At 42.4% G+C, this 13,973-nt stretch overlaps 1 protein-coding gene across 3 annotated transcripts in view; it reads right to left on the bottom strand.

Annotated features, from left to right (window-relative positions):
* Positions 1-13,973, bottom strand: part of CNKSR3 (CNKSR family member 3) — a 90,356-nt gene that overhangs the window by 34,684 nt on the left and 41,699 nt on the right. For all 3 annotated transcript variants that reach the window (XM_058169105.1, XM_058169115.1, XM_058169095.1), the window contains 2 exons: positions 9,056-9,258; positions 488-575 (listed from right to left, as the gene is read on the bottom strand). In XM_058169105.1, the coding sequence (XP_058025088.1) occupies positions 488-575; positions 9,056-9,234 (267 nt within the window). In that variant the 5' untranslated portion in view covers positions 9,235-9,258. The remainder of the gene's footprint in view (positions 1-487; positions 576-9,055; positions 9,259-13,973) is intronic.

Raw genomic sequence — 13,973 nt, 5'->3', positions numbered from 1 at the left:
CTGCTGTGTATAAATTACTCAGGGCTGTAACTGCTTTGCTTTATGGAATGCCTCCTACTATTCTGGCCTTTTCAAAAAAATTACGAGGTATTACCAGTAAAAACCTGGAGAAAATTATATGTTAAGGCCTTATGTTTTTATAGATTCTAACAGTGGCAGTTAGCAACGAACAGCTGCTACAAAGATACTGTTAGAATTAAAAATCTAATGAACTTATAATTCCTAAGTAACTAGTTAATTAAAAAAAATCCTTGTTAAAATAATAGTATTAGCTTTGGGAGACCAAAACAATAATAACAGGGAACAGTTTGAACCAAAGCTGCTTGATCTGATCATACAAAATCCAAAACTCACATGTATCACTAAGCTGCTCATTAAATTATATTACAATTATTTCTGTATATCTACTGTTCTGCATTCCTTTGGGAAATTTAGGAAGAATAACAGCGGAGAAAGAGAACAGACATACACACTCTCTTAAACTGACCTTCTGAACAGTGGTGGTAAGATCCAAACACAGCTGAATGATTTTATTCTTTGTCACAGAAAAGTCAGCTATCCCAGTAAATGGAGTCCTGTGGCAAGACAAGAATGAGCCTTTAAGGAAAGAAGAGGCCACACAACAACAGTCATTACTAGAATCTTACTTTGTATGACAGTGCTACAGTGGTGGGTTGCCCCCAGTTCAGACCGGTTCTTGCGAACGGGTAGTAAAACCGGGAGAGGCTCCGCCCACTGACCCCGACATCATCAGGAAGCTTCTGCGCGTATCCCACTGCGAACCAGTAGTAAAGGTAAGTAGAACTCACCCCTGCAGTGCTACTATGTGTTGATTGTCATATATTGGTTTGTGCAGGGTCATCATATCACACTTCATGACTATTTACAATAACTTATAATCAGAGTTTTGGGGATTTGCTGAAGATTACTACATCTGGGAAAAGGCAAGGTCTATTTTACTGTAGTTTTCCAACTAAAGTATCTTTTGTGCAGAAACCGAGTAGTTCAGAAGAAACGAAAGGGCACAAGTTCTAATTCTAATTCTTTCCCCTAACGTCCATATTTGTGGAGTTGCGCATTGGAAAGGATACGCTCCTCTTGTAGGCCTTTCCAAAGCCTACATTAAGGGTTAAAGATGACCTTCCTTATGCCATTGCAAGCTCAAGAGACCAACCCTCATACAGGTACCGATAGTCCTCAACTTATGACCATAATTAAGCCCAAAATTCCCGCTGCTAAGCAAGACAGAGGTTAAATGACTTTTGCCCCATTTTACAATCTTGTTTATTAAGTGAATCACTGCAGTTGTTAAATTAGTAACCAAGTTGTTAAATGAATCTGGTTTCTCCACTGACTTTGCTTGTCAGAAGGTCGCAAAAGGTGATCACATGACCCCGGGACAATGCAACCATCATAAATATGGACCAGTTGTCAAGCGTCCGAATTTTGATCACATGACCATGAGAATGCCGCAATGGCTGTAAGTGTGAAAAACCATTCTAAGTCAACTTTTTTTCAGTGCTATTGTAACTTCAAATGGTCACTAAGCGAATGGTTGTAAATTGAGAACCACCTATATTATGTGTGGTGAAAGAGAATGGAGCTTACTCCTAGTAATATGCTACCAGATCCGTGAACCACTGATCAAAACTTATGAGGCATGACAAGGAATTTCCATAGGCGAATAGGGAAAAACAAAAATAGAAGCAATTGTTCTAAGTATGTAATTACTCCCTAAAAGCTAAGCTTGTTAAAATGCAAACTTCAGTCCAAATTTAACAGTTATTTTTAAAACTAAGCTAACACATAATACCAAGAAAGTATTGATGCCACCCAGGGGAAAAGAAAGGTATTTTTTCACCCTGGTTAGAACAAGTTATAAACGCAATCTGTAACGGGGTGTTTTGAGCAGCAGAGACCTCTGACTGGGAACAGATCTCCCCATCATCCTTGACCCCAGCAGCTGAACAGGGAATAGCTTTCTTACAAACATAAAACATTCACATGGATGGTATCTGTCTTGAGGTTGGAAGCTAAGCAATACTGGACTTTGTTAACGGCTGGATAAGAGACTACAAAGAAATCCCAGGGTTATTAATGTTTAAACTGGGAAGGAACTGAAATACAACCCACCCTCCCCCCCAAAAAAAAAAATCCAGAAGAGAGTGACAAACTATTTCCATATTACTACCTATTTGGAAATGCCCATGAGGTCACCAACAGTTGAGCCTAAGTTGAAGAAGTCTACCTACAGCAGATGTGGGTTTCAGCAGGTTCTGACAGTTCTGGAAAACCGGTAGCGGAAATTTTGAGTAGTTTGGAGAACCGGCAGTAAAAATTCTGACTGGCCCCGCCCGTCTATTCTCTGCCTCCCAAGTCCCAGCTGATGGGGATTTTGGGGTAATCTTCCTCTGGAGTGGGGAGGGAATGGAGATTTTACAGTATCCTTCCCCTGCCATGCCCACCAAGCTACACCCACCAAGACATGCCACGCCTACCAACCATATCCACAGAACCAGTAGTAAAAAATTTTGAAACCCACCACCACAGGATACATCTTGAGTCAATACTGTCTATTCTCACTGATTATGGCTTTCTGATCTGAGATAAACTCCCACTACAATCTTCCAATGAATTATAGCCTCTTCCCATTTAAATATTACTCCAGGCCTATCTGTGTGTGCCTTCAGTTAGTTCACATTGGCTATTGCAATGCCTGTTAGGAAATCAATACACTTGACTGAATAAATCAAAATCCACCGTTCTTAAGACACAAAAAACACAAGAATCAAAAAAGATTTACTTTGGAGGTAGCCCACCAAAAACAGCTATTATCGTGATACGAATCCAACTGACAGGAGAGTATTTGGAAGGAGTGACACATTTCACAAACCAAATTCCTCTCCATTTTCTAGTCCATACACAATTTCCTGAGGCTGAACATCTCGTTAATGAAAGAGAACCTTATTTATATAGCACATTTTATCCTCAGCAATTCCAGATTCAAATGTGGGACCACTTGCTGAAACTGAGAACCCTAAAGAGGTGTTGCCAGTCAGCAAAGACACATACTGAACAACAACAACCTTTGAAAGAATGAAGATTCTATAGAGGCTGCATTACAGCTTGTGGCACAAAGCTGGATACATTGCAACTCAGTGAAAAAGGAGAAGCAGCTATGTTTACAACAGACAGCCAATACTGATCAAGAGAAGAAGAAAAAAGAGAGACAGAAAAATGGGAAAAAAGGGAATCCAGCAGAAAACAGTAGGTATTTGTAGTACATGTCTGTTTACTCAGTTACAATCTCTTTTTATGGTCATTTCATGGCTATCATGACATGGTATATAATATCAGCTCAACTGGATGGCTTAATGATACAATGATCTTGTTGTCCACCAACAAGAGTCCTTGAGCCTACTATAATTGGGAATCTACAAAGTAAGTCAGTAATCTCTCCATCTTGCAGGGTTCTTTAATGTTCTAACAAGTGCTTCCCTGCCAGTAATATATCTGGTGTATTTCATTTGTTTCTGTAAGGCGGTGTTTCTCAATCTTGTCGATTATAAGATTTATGAACCAGTAATGGGTTTCAAAACCTGTTGCTACTGGTTCGCTCATGGGCGCGCTCGCACTCACATGGGCAAATGGGCAGAGCCACTGTCGTATCTCACTCCCCCTCCGATGACCGGGTCAAGGAAGTCCGTATCAAACGTGGCAATGAAGCCTCTGCAGTTTGCCAAATTCCTTCGAGGTTTCTCAGGGCAGGCAGGAGTCCAAGTTGTGACTTCAGCAATATATCAGCAAATTAGATGAGACTTTGCTTAACTCAAGGTTGGAATGCCAAAAGCAGGTCCTTTATATAGGCTGTGGGGTGTGGCTCCATGACTCAGCATTTATCCAGGCCTGCCCCTCCCTTCCTTCTGCTGGCGTTGCCTCTCAGATCTCCGGAAGCGAGGATCCTCCCACTTTGAATTCTCTTCAGCTGGATCTGCTGTCAGTAATTCCAGCATGTGGCTGGCTTCCTGCTCACACGCTGTAGGAGTGAAGTTTCTCGGGCTTCTCTGTTCACTCCTGACATCCTCTCCGGGCATGGGGCCAGGGCCAGGGGCTGGAGGCATAACAGGCTGTTCATCTTCATTATCAGACTCAGAGTCTGATAATAGGCCCGGGTGGAGACGGGAGAGGCCCGGCTGAGGAGAGGAGGGAGGACGAGGCACAACAGCCACCCAATGCTGTTGGTTCGCCCGATCAAGGACGAACTGGTAGCAACCCACCACTGGTATGAACTTCAACTCCCAGAATTCCCCAGACAGCATGCTGGAAGTTGAAGTCCACACATCTCCAAGTTGGCATGGGTGAAAAACAAGTGAACTATAATAAAGGAGAATATTTGCAGTCTAGGGTCAAAATGAGAGGTCCTCTGAGCTTGGTTTTTTTCTTACAGATGTTTCATTACTGATTGTTGCATTAATGCTGCACATTAATTGATGTGCAGCACTGATGATGTTACATTTGGGTAATGAAACATCTGCAAGAAAACAACCAAGCTCAGAGAGCAGCAGAGACCTCAAAGAGAAGTACTTTCTAACCCCGGATCCAGTGATTATTTGCTCCCAAATTAGGCATTAAAGGCAGCTAAAACGTGGCAATGAAGCCTCTGCAGTTTGCCAAATTCCTTCGAGGTTTCTCAGGGCAGGCAGGAGTCCAAGTTGTGACTTCAGCGATAGAGTCCGATATATCAGCAAACTAGATGAGACTTTGCTTAACTCAAGGTTGGAATGCCAAAAGCAGGTCCTTTATATAGGCTGTGGGGTGTGGCTCCATGACTCAGCATTTATCCAGGCCTGCCCCTCCCTTCCTTCTGCTGGCGTCGCCTCTCAGATCTCCGGAAGCGAGAATCCTCCCACTTTGAATTCTCTTCAGCTGGATCTGCTGACAGTAATTCCAGCACGTGGCTGGCTTCCTGCTCACATGCTGTAGGAGTGAAGTTTCTCGGGCTTCTCTGTTCACTCCTGACATCCTCTCCGGGCATGGGGCCAGGGCCAGGGGCTGGACGCATAACAGGCTGTTCATCTTCATTATCAGACTCCGAGTCTGATAACAGGCCCGGGTGGAGACGGGAGAGGCCTGGCTGGGGAGAGGCCCGGCTGAGGAGAGGAGGGAGGACGAGGCACAACAGCCACCCAATGCTGTTGGTTCGCCCGATCAAGGGCGAACTGGTAGCAACCCACCACTGGTATGAACTTCAACTCCCAGAATTCCCCAGACAGCATGCTGGAAGTTGAAGTCCACACATCTCCAAGTTGGCATGGGTGAAAAACAAGTGAACTATAATAAAGGAGAATATTTGCAGTCTAGGGTTGAAATGAGAGGTCCTCTGAGCTTGGTTGTTTTCTTACAGACGTTTCATTACTGATTGTTGCATTAATGCTGCACATTAATTGATGTGCAGCACTGATGATGTTACATTTGGGTAATGAAACATCTGCAAGAAAACAACCAAGCTCAGAGAGCAGCAGAGACCTCAAAGAGAAGTACTTTCTAACCCCGGATCCAGTGATTATTTGCTCCCAAATTAGGCTTTAAAAGCAGCTAAAACGTGGCAACGAAGCCTCTGCAGTTTGCCAAATTCCTTCGAGGTTTCTCAGGGCAGGCAGGAGTCCAAGTTGTGACTTCAGCGATAGAGTCCGATATCAGCAAACTAGATGAGACTTTGCTTAACTCAAGGTTGGAATGCCAAAAGCAGGTCCTTTATATAGGCTGTGGGGTGTGGTTCCATGACTCAGCATTTATCCAGGCCTGCCCCTCCCTTCCTTCTGCTGGCGTTGCCTCTCAGATCTCCAGAAGCGAGGATCCTCCCACTTTGAATTCTCTTCAGCTGGATCTGCTGTCAGTAATTCAAGATCAAGGGCGAACTGGTAGCAACCCAGTGCTGCACATTAATTGATGTGCAGCACTGATGATGTTACATTTGGGTAATGAAACATCTGCAAGAAAACAACCAAGCTCAGAGAGCAGCAGAGACCTCAAAGAGAAGTACTTTCTAACCCCGGATCCAGTGATTATTTGCTCCCAAATTAGGCATTAAAAGTAGCTAAAAATGCTCCCGCTGCCATAGCATTATCAATTGCCCCTCACTCCACTTTTTCACATAGGAACAAATGATTCTGACTGATCTGTGGGAGAAAGTAAACAAAGATGAACGCTTGGCTAGGCTAGAGACGAAAACATCACTTATCTCTTGGCAGCAAAACCAAAGGATACAAATTAATGAACGACAACATCCACTGAACGTGTTTGGTTTGAAAGTCAATTCTCATAGCAATTTATGAACAGCCCACAGAAACGCAAGGTCCTGTATTAAAATACAAAGTTACTTTTTAAAGATAATATTTGTATTTAATCTCATTCTAAAATAGAATTGCTTTGGAAAACAAAAGCCCTTTTAGAGAGCCAGTCACCTGATTCTCTCAGTATCTGCAGGAGAGGTCAAGGCAGAGACAAAATCAGCCTGGGAGGTAGCGATGGTATATGAGCTGCCTTTCATCCTGCAGAAACATCTCTCTCTTGATAAATCCAGGGGAAACAATTGTACCAGGAAGCCTCCAACACGCTAAACTGGAGTGGGGAGTCTGCTCTGATGTAGCGGTTATCCTGCTAGAAACGGCTGCTCTGAAATCTGGAGAAAGAGCAACATGGACTCTGTAGTGCTCTCTGAGTTTGGTTGCTTGCTTGTAAGGAAGAACCCCATGCCATCTGCCCCCTTCATTTTAGTTAAATTAAGTCTTGATCGTATCTCTTTTTATATTTATATTTTTACTATTTTGGAAGCTACCCAGAGTCACTTTATTGGTGAGACGGGTGGCCTATAAATGTAATGAATAAATAAAGTTATCCAACTATGTAACATCATCAGTGCTGATGAGTGTGAGGTTTGCTCCACATATATATATATAGTTAACTTGCCCTGCCACTCCCTACTGATGTGTGTGTGTTTGTGTGCATGTGTATACACAGAAAAAAAAGAATATACCGCAAAATGCAAAGGTAAAGCTATTTCCCTGTAGCCCCTTTGTACTCAAACAGCAATTTTATGTGAGTGAGAAACTGAATGGGATCCCTGCAAAACTGATGGATTACAACTTGGAAGACCCAGGATCACCTTTTCATTCATCTGTGAAGTTCACCAAAGCAGGGGTCTCCAACCTTGGCAACTTTAAGCCCGGAGGACTTCAACTCCCAGAATTCCCCAGCCAGCTGGCTGGGGAATTCTGGGAATTGAAGTCCTCCGGGCTTAAAGTTGCCAAGGTTGGAGACCCCTGCACCAAAGGATCTGATGCAGGACGTTTTTCTCTCAGCAGCATAAATTGCTTCAGAAGGCTCTTGAGAGGACAAAAATGATATGAGCAGAGTTTGGATTTGAAGCAATCAAAGTGCTAAGGGTTAGGACTGAGTCCCTTGCTGTCCCTTGCTTTTTTTGCAGCTCCTTGAAAGAGTCATAACCTTTCCTGGGCTGGTAAGGTTTGGGCTCCAGAAAATGTTTGAGTTAAGAATATTCCTGAACTGAACTATTTTCCTAAGTTTTCACAGCTGATGATTAAGGAAAAAGAAGCAGTTCCTTGAAGGATAGCTAACAGGTAAGGTAAGAGAACTGACGCCAGATCTGAAGTACCATTGGCTGCTTCACCTCCAAATATTGCACCCCAATGGTTGTACTGAATGTTAACTCTTTTGTCCTTGTTTGGTTAGGTCTAATCTTTGAATGTAGTTTGCAATCACAAAAATGCAAGCGTACTTCTCTGCTTGCAAAAGGACATTTCAGCCTTCTAGAAGGTACGTAAGTAGACAGACAGGCAGGTATGTAAGTAGACAGACAGGTAGAAAGGAAGGAACAACAAATATGACCCAAGTCTGGGAATGAAGTCCAACTGAAGGACACCCTGAAGTTTCTCTCAGAATGTCTCTCCTCTATATTTCCTGTCTCACAAGCTGGAAAAATGCAAGATGTTCTGTGCTATCTCCAAATCTCAGACGCTAGCAGGATCTTCTCAAGATACTTGCCATCTTCCATTGCAGTTGTCACTACACTGTAATCCGGGGTCCTCAAACTATGGCCCGTGGGCCGGATATGGTCCCCCGAAGCCATTAATCCGGCTCGCGCAGGACAAAGCTGCCCTGCTCACATCGTCCCACCTACCCGACAGCACAGGACAACTGCTTTCTGGAGGCCAAGGAGGCTAAAAAACAGAACGTGTGGAGCCTCCACAGACACACACACACACACAAAAACAGAAGTTCCTTGCCCCCCCAAGGCAGCTACAGCCCGTTACTAACCTGCTTTCCACCCCCAGGAGCATAACATATTGAAGTTTAATTTGTGTCTAATGTTTAATGGACTGCTGAATTGGCCACACCCACCCAGTCTCATGACCACCTAGCCACACCCACCCAGTCTCATGACCACCTAGCCACACCCACCTAGCCACACCCACCCAGTCACATGACCACCCAGACACACCCACCCAGCAGGTCCGGCCCTCCAACAGTCTGAGGGACCGTGAATTGGCCCCGTTTAAAAAGTTTGAGGAACCCTGCTGTAATCCATAATATTAGCTAGAAAGTAGATATTTCTCTTAATATATTTCTTTTTAGGCCTCTGACTTGGTTTCCTTTCATGCCTTGGTGAGGAATTAGGCAATCCAGGCTACAATCTTGCATCTTCTCACCTGGGAACAATCCCTACTGCACACAATCATACTGCCTTCTGAATATTCCCATATGGCTGTTTAAGAATCAATTGCAAAATGTAAAGCCAGCCTAGTAACCATCATAAGGATTTTGGTCACAGTTAACTGTGTTAACTGGAAATGTTTCATATAAAAAGGCAGATATTTTTAAAAGTACTTTTGTTGGCTCACTCAAATATCTGCCTTGGCAAAAAGATGGGCAAAGAGGGGGGGAAAAAACATTACTAATAAGCCAGGAATTGATCACCCCTAAACACATGAATTACCTCCTTGTTTGCTGAGTTTAACAGGATACAGACTCCTACCTGTCCAGCCATGTCAGCAGAGCCTTAGCAGCACCAATGAGTTCTACCACAGAGGTAAGGAATTCATTAGGAGGTTTGCGTGAGCTATTTCCATCGTAGTTTGAACTTTTCCTCCGGGTACCAATGTAGTTTTGCAGGTTGTTGGATGCAGCTCGTAACTTAAGAATCAAGTTCTTCATGTTGTCTGTTTCAAGGCCATAATTCTACAGAAAAGAGAATATTTTTTAAAATGAGTGTCCTGGTCTCTCAAAATATTCACTGTGTTTCCAAGGTGGAAGCAAAGGTAGATTATTGGGAGTCACCTATCATGCTCCATATACCTGCATACAAAGTAGTCTTGAACTTGCAACAGTTCATTTAGTGAACGTTCAAAGTTACAATGGCACTGAAAAAGTGACTTATGACCATTTTTTCACACTTACAACCAGGGGTGAAATTCAGCAGGTTCTGACAGGTTCTGGAGAACCGGCAGCGGGAATTTTGAGTAGTCTGGAGAACCAGAAAATGCCACCTCTGGCTGGCCCCAGAGTGGAGTGGGAATGGAGATTTTGCAATATCCTTTCCCTGGAGTGGGGTGGGAATGGAGATTTTGCGGAATCCTTCCCTGCCACGCCCACCAAGCCACGCCCACAGAACAGGTAGGGAAAATTTTTGAATTTCACCCCTGCTTACAACCATTGCAGTATCGCCATGGTCAGATGATCAAAATTCAGATGCTTGGCAACTGACTCATAAATATGACGGTTGCAGCGTTCCAGAGTCATGTGATCAGTTTTTGTGACCTTCTGATAAGCAAAGGCAACGGAGAAGCCAGATTCACTTAACAAATGGGTTATCAAGTGCAGTGATTCACTTAACTTTCTTCTGGCAAGAAAGGCCATAAAATGGGGCAAAATTCACTTAACAACAGTTTCACTTAGGAACACAAATTTTGGGCTCAATCGTGATCGTAAGTTGAGGACTACCTGTATTATCTGAGTGCAACTCCTGAAGTGGTACACATCTTTTCCAATGATGTCACTACAGCTGTGGGGAAGGGAAAGCACAGATGCAGGATTTACAGGAGAGATGCAGATGTGTTAAGGTACCATGCGGCCACCCCTTAAGACACTGTGAAATACCATTTAGCCTTTGAAACCAAAGCACTGCACAGCCCATACTCAAAACCATTGCATAAGCTGGTAATCAAACTTAAAACCATGTATTTTCAGCCCTTCTGCATCTCAGGGCCACATCAGGGTTGTGTTTGACTTCGGGGGGCCAAGCATCTCAGGGCCACATCAGGGTTGTGTTTGACCTCGGGTGTGGCCAGGGCGGCTATGGCCAGCTCAACATCCTACAGCCTGCGCACGGTCCTCCTGGGCTCCGTTTTCAGCTGCAATGGCCTCCTGCTGCCCTCTGCCAGTGAAAACGAAGCCCAGGAGGCCCAGTGGGCCGCCCTCCTGAGCTCAGCTTTTGCTGACAGAGGCACTGTGGGCCAGTCCTTCACTGTTTCTAGGGCGGCCCTGCGGGTCCGGATCCAGCCCACGGGCCTTGAGTTTGACACCCCTGTTCTAAATGGTTTATTTTGACATTTTAAAGCTAGTAATCTAATATCTACTTTCTTGGAAGAAAACTCCTCTGAACTGAATAGGACTCACTTCTAAACAGTTATGAATAGGATCATCCTGCCAAGTCAGCAGTTGAAAATTATCAATACTAGAAATACTAGTTTTAATAAGTTAACTAAACTCATACTTTTCATTTCCAGTATATGCTATTCCAAACACTGTCGTATTAAGTCTTTTAGAATAGAATAGAATTTTATTGGCCAAGTGTGATTGGACACACAAGGAATTTGTCTTGGTGCATATGCTCTCAGTGTACATAAAAGAAAAGATACGTTCATCAAGGTACAACATTTACAACACAATTGATGATAATATATCAATATAAATCATAAGGATTGCCAGCAACAAGTTATAGTCATACAGTCATAAGTGGAAAGAGATTGGTGATGGGAACTATGAAACGATTAATTAAATTAATTAAATTAAATTAATTACTGCAGATTCAGTAAATGGTCTGACAGTGTTGAGGGAATTATTTGTTTAGCAGAGTGATGGCCTTCGGGAAAAAACTGTTCTTGTGTCTAGTTGTTCTGGTGTGCAGTGCTCTATAGCTGCTTTGAGGGTAGGAGTTGAAACAGTTTATGTCCAGGATGCGAGGGATCTGCAAATATTTTCACGGCCCTCTTCTTGATTCGTGCAGTATACAGGTCCTCAATGGAAGGCAAGTTGGTAGCAATTATTTTTTCTGCAGTTCTAATTATCCTCTGAAGTCTGTGTTTTTCTTGTTGGGTTGCAGAACCGAACCAGACAGTTATAGAGGTGCAAATGACAGACTCAATAATTCCTCTGTAGAATTGGATCAGCAGCTCCTTGGGCAGTTTGAGCTTACTGAGTTGGCGAGAAAGAACATTCTTTGTTGTCCTTTTTAATGATGGTTTTGATGTTAGCTGTCCATTTGAGATCTTGCGATATGATAGAACCCAGAAATTTGAAGGTTTCTACTGTTGATACTGTGTTGTCAAGTATTGTGAGAGGTGGAAGTATGGAAGGGTTTTTCCTAAAATCTACCACCATTTCTACGGTTTTGAGTGTGTTCAGTTCCAGATTGTTTTGGTTGCACCACAAGGCTAGTCGTTCGACCTCTCGTCTATATGCGGATTCGTCATTGTCTCGAATGAGACCAATCACTGTTGTGTCATCTGCGAACTTCAGTAGCTTAACAAATGGATCATTGGAGATGCAGTCATTGGTATACAGAGAGAAGAGAAGTGGGGAGAGCACACAGCCTTGGGGGCCCCTGTGCTAATTGTACAGGTATTTGATGTGATCTTGCTTAGCTTCACCTGCTGCTTCCTGTTTGTTAGGAAGCTTGTGATCCACTTACAAGTCTGTTCCGGTACCTGTAGCTGGTTTAGCTTAGTTAGAAGAATGTCTGGAATGATGGTATTGAATGCTGAACTAAAGTCTACAAAAGGACCCTTGCATAGGTCTTTGGAGACTCAAGATGTTGTAGGATGTAGTGCAGAGCCATATTAACAGCATCATCTGTTGATCTATTTGCTCGGTATGCAAATTGCAAGGGGTCTAAAAGCGGATTCGTGATGGTTTTCAGGTAGGAAAGCACTAGCCTTTCAAAGGTTTTCATGACTACAGATGTTAGAGCAACTGGTCTGTAGTCATTCAGTTCCTTGATGGTGGGCTTCTTTGGCACTGGGATGATGGTAGAGCGTTTGAAGCAAGAAGGAACATAGCACATCTCTAGTGATTTATTGAAAATATGGGTGAAGATGGGGGCCAATTGGTCAGCACAGACTTTTAAGCAAGAAGGAGTTATCTTGTCTGGGCCTGGCGCTTTTCCTGGCTTTTGTCTGTGAAATAGGTCATTTCACAGACAAAATTCATTTTTACAAGTGAATAATAATATATGCAATTCAACTCTATTACTGCATGTCCCCATACATATTATTACATCTAAATATTTTTATGCTCACATCAAAAGATGCTCACAAAGACAGCTAAACACAAGCAACCAAAGCTAGTTTAGTGCTAAAACTTTTCGGAAGCAGGAATGCCAATTAATGGATAATATTTTGGATAGAATGTTCTCAGATTTATAGACATAGATTAATCACAAATTCCCTCCTGTTGCCCCCCAAAAAGACACTGTATTCTTGCTTTTCTTTTTAAAAATAAAAATAACATTTAAAAAAAACCCAGTTGTATGTAATACTCAGGCATTCAGTTTAAAGAGGAAACTAAATAATTTATACTTGTCTCAGCATTATATTTAAACGACCTTTTAAATCAGAGAACTTGATTTAAATAATTTCACAGTGCTTTCAATCAGTTTTTGTTCATCTGTTTGACCATAATTAAGCTGCATTTCATATATGACATTTGATTGATTGATCAACGCACATTGCTTCAGACACTTACATATGTTTAAATTCATCCCTCGAGGGTGAATGTAATCCTCTTAGGGGGATTAAAATAATGGTTATTAGTTCAAAATCAGCACGACAATTCTGTCACCCAAAATATTTTGTCTCAAACTACAATATGGGCCTCCATGAAAAATGAAAAAAAGTTCAGGAATATGTTAAAGAGAAAAAGTAATACTTACGTTTTTTTTCTACCAAACTATTCACTCTCAACTATGCATTCTCAAGTGCAAACACTAAAAAACACTAGAAAAACTACCTTAAACCTATGGTAGTTTTAAAAACATCTGGGGCATGTGGGCTGAAGCAGTAGGTTAATCTACAGGTACCCACTCCAACTATTAATAATTGCACCAAGGAGCAGTTAGGCACTAGGGGTTAACTATATAGTAATAGCACTTAGACTTATATACCGCTTTACAGCCCTGTCTAAGCTGTTTACAGAGTCAGCATATTGCCCCCAACAATCTGGATCCTCATTTTACCATTTTACAGCCTTCAGAAGGATGGAAGGCTGAGTCAACCTTGAGCTGGCAATCAGCAGAATTAGCCTGCAATACTACATTCCAACCACTTCACCACCATGACTATGTATGGCCAAACAGAAGTTGCCTCTATACCCTTTGGCAGAATATCTTTACTACCGAGTTTGATCTTATTGTTTGTTTGTTATGTGCACATGTACTGGCAAATGCATTTGTTAAAGTCTAAGTAATAAGTAAAAAACAAACACAACTACACACGTAGAGAGGTTTAGATCTGAGGCTCACATTTGCTTGTGTATATAATCTTCCATCATTTTCATTTCTCTTTATTACTAGTCATGCTTTCTAAAACTAGGTTTTCTTTCTTCAGGGTACGAATTAAAGAGCAATAAAAGGTAAAGGGTCCCTTGAGTCACGTCAGTTACTTGTTACCTTACAGATA

This window comes from Ahaetulla prasina, chromosome 1 (assembly GCF_028640845.1).
Source record: "Ahaetulla prasina isolate Xishuangbanna chromosome 1, ASM2864084v1, whole genome shotgun sequence".
Classification (NCBI taxonomy): domain Eukaryota; kingdom Metazoa; phylum Chordata; class Lepidosauria; order Squamata; family Colubridae; genus Ahaetulla; species Ahaetulla prasina.
Note: the sequence above shows the minus strand (reverse complement) of the source record. Positions and strands in the feature narration are given on the sequence as shown.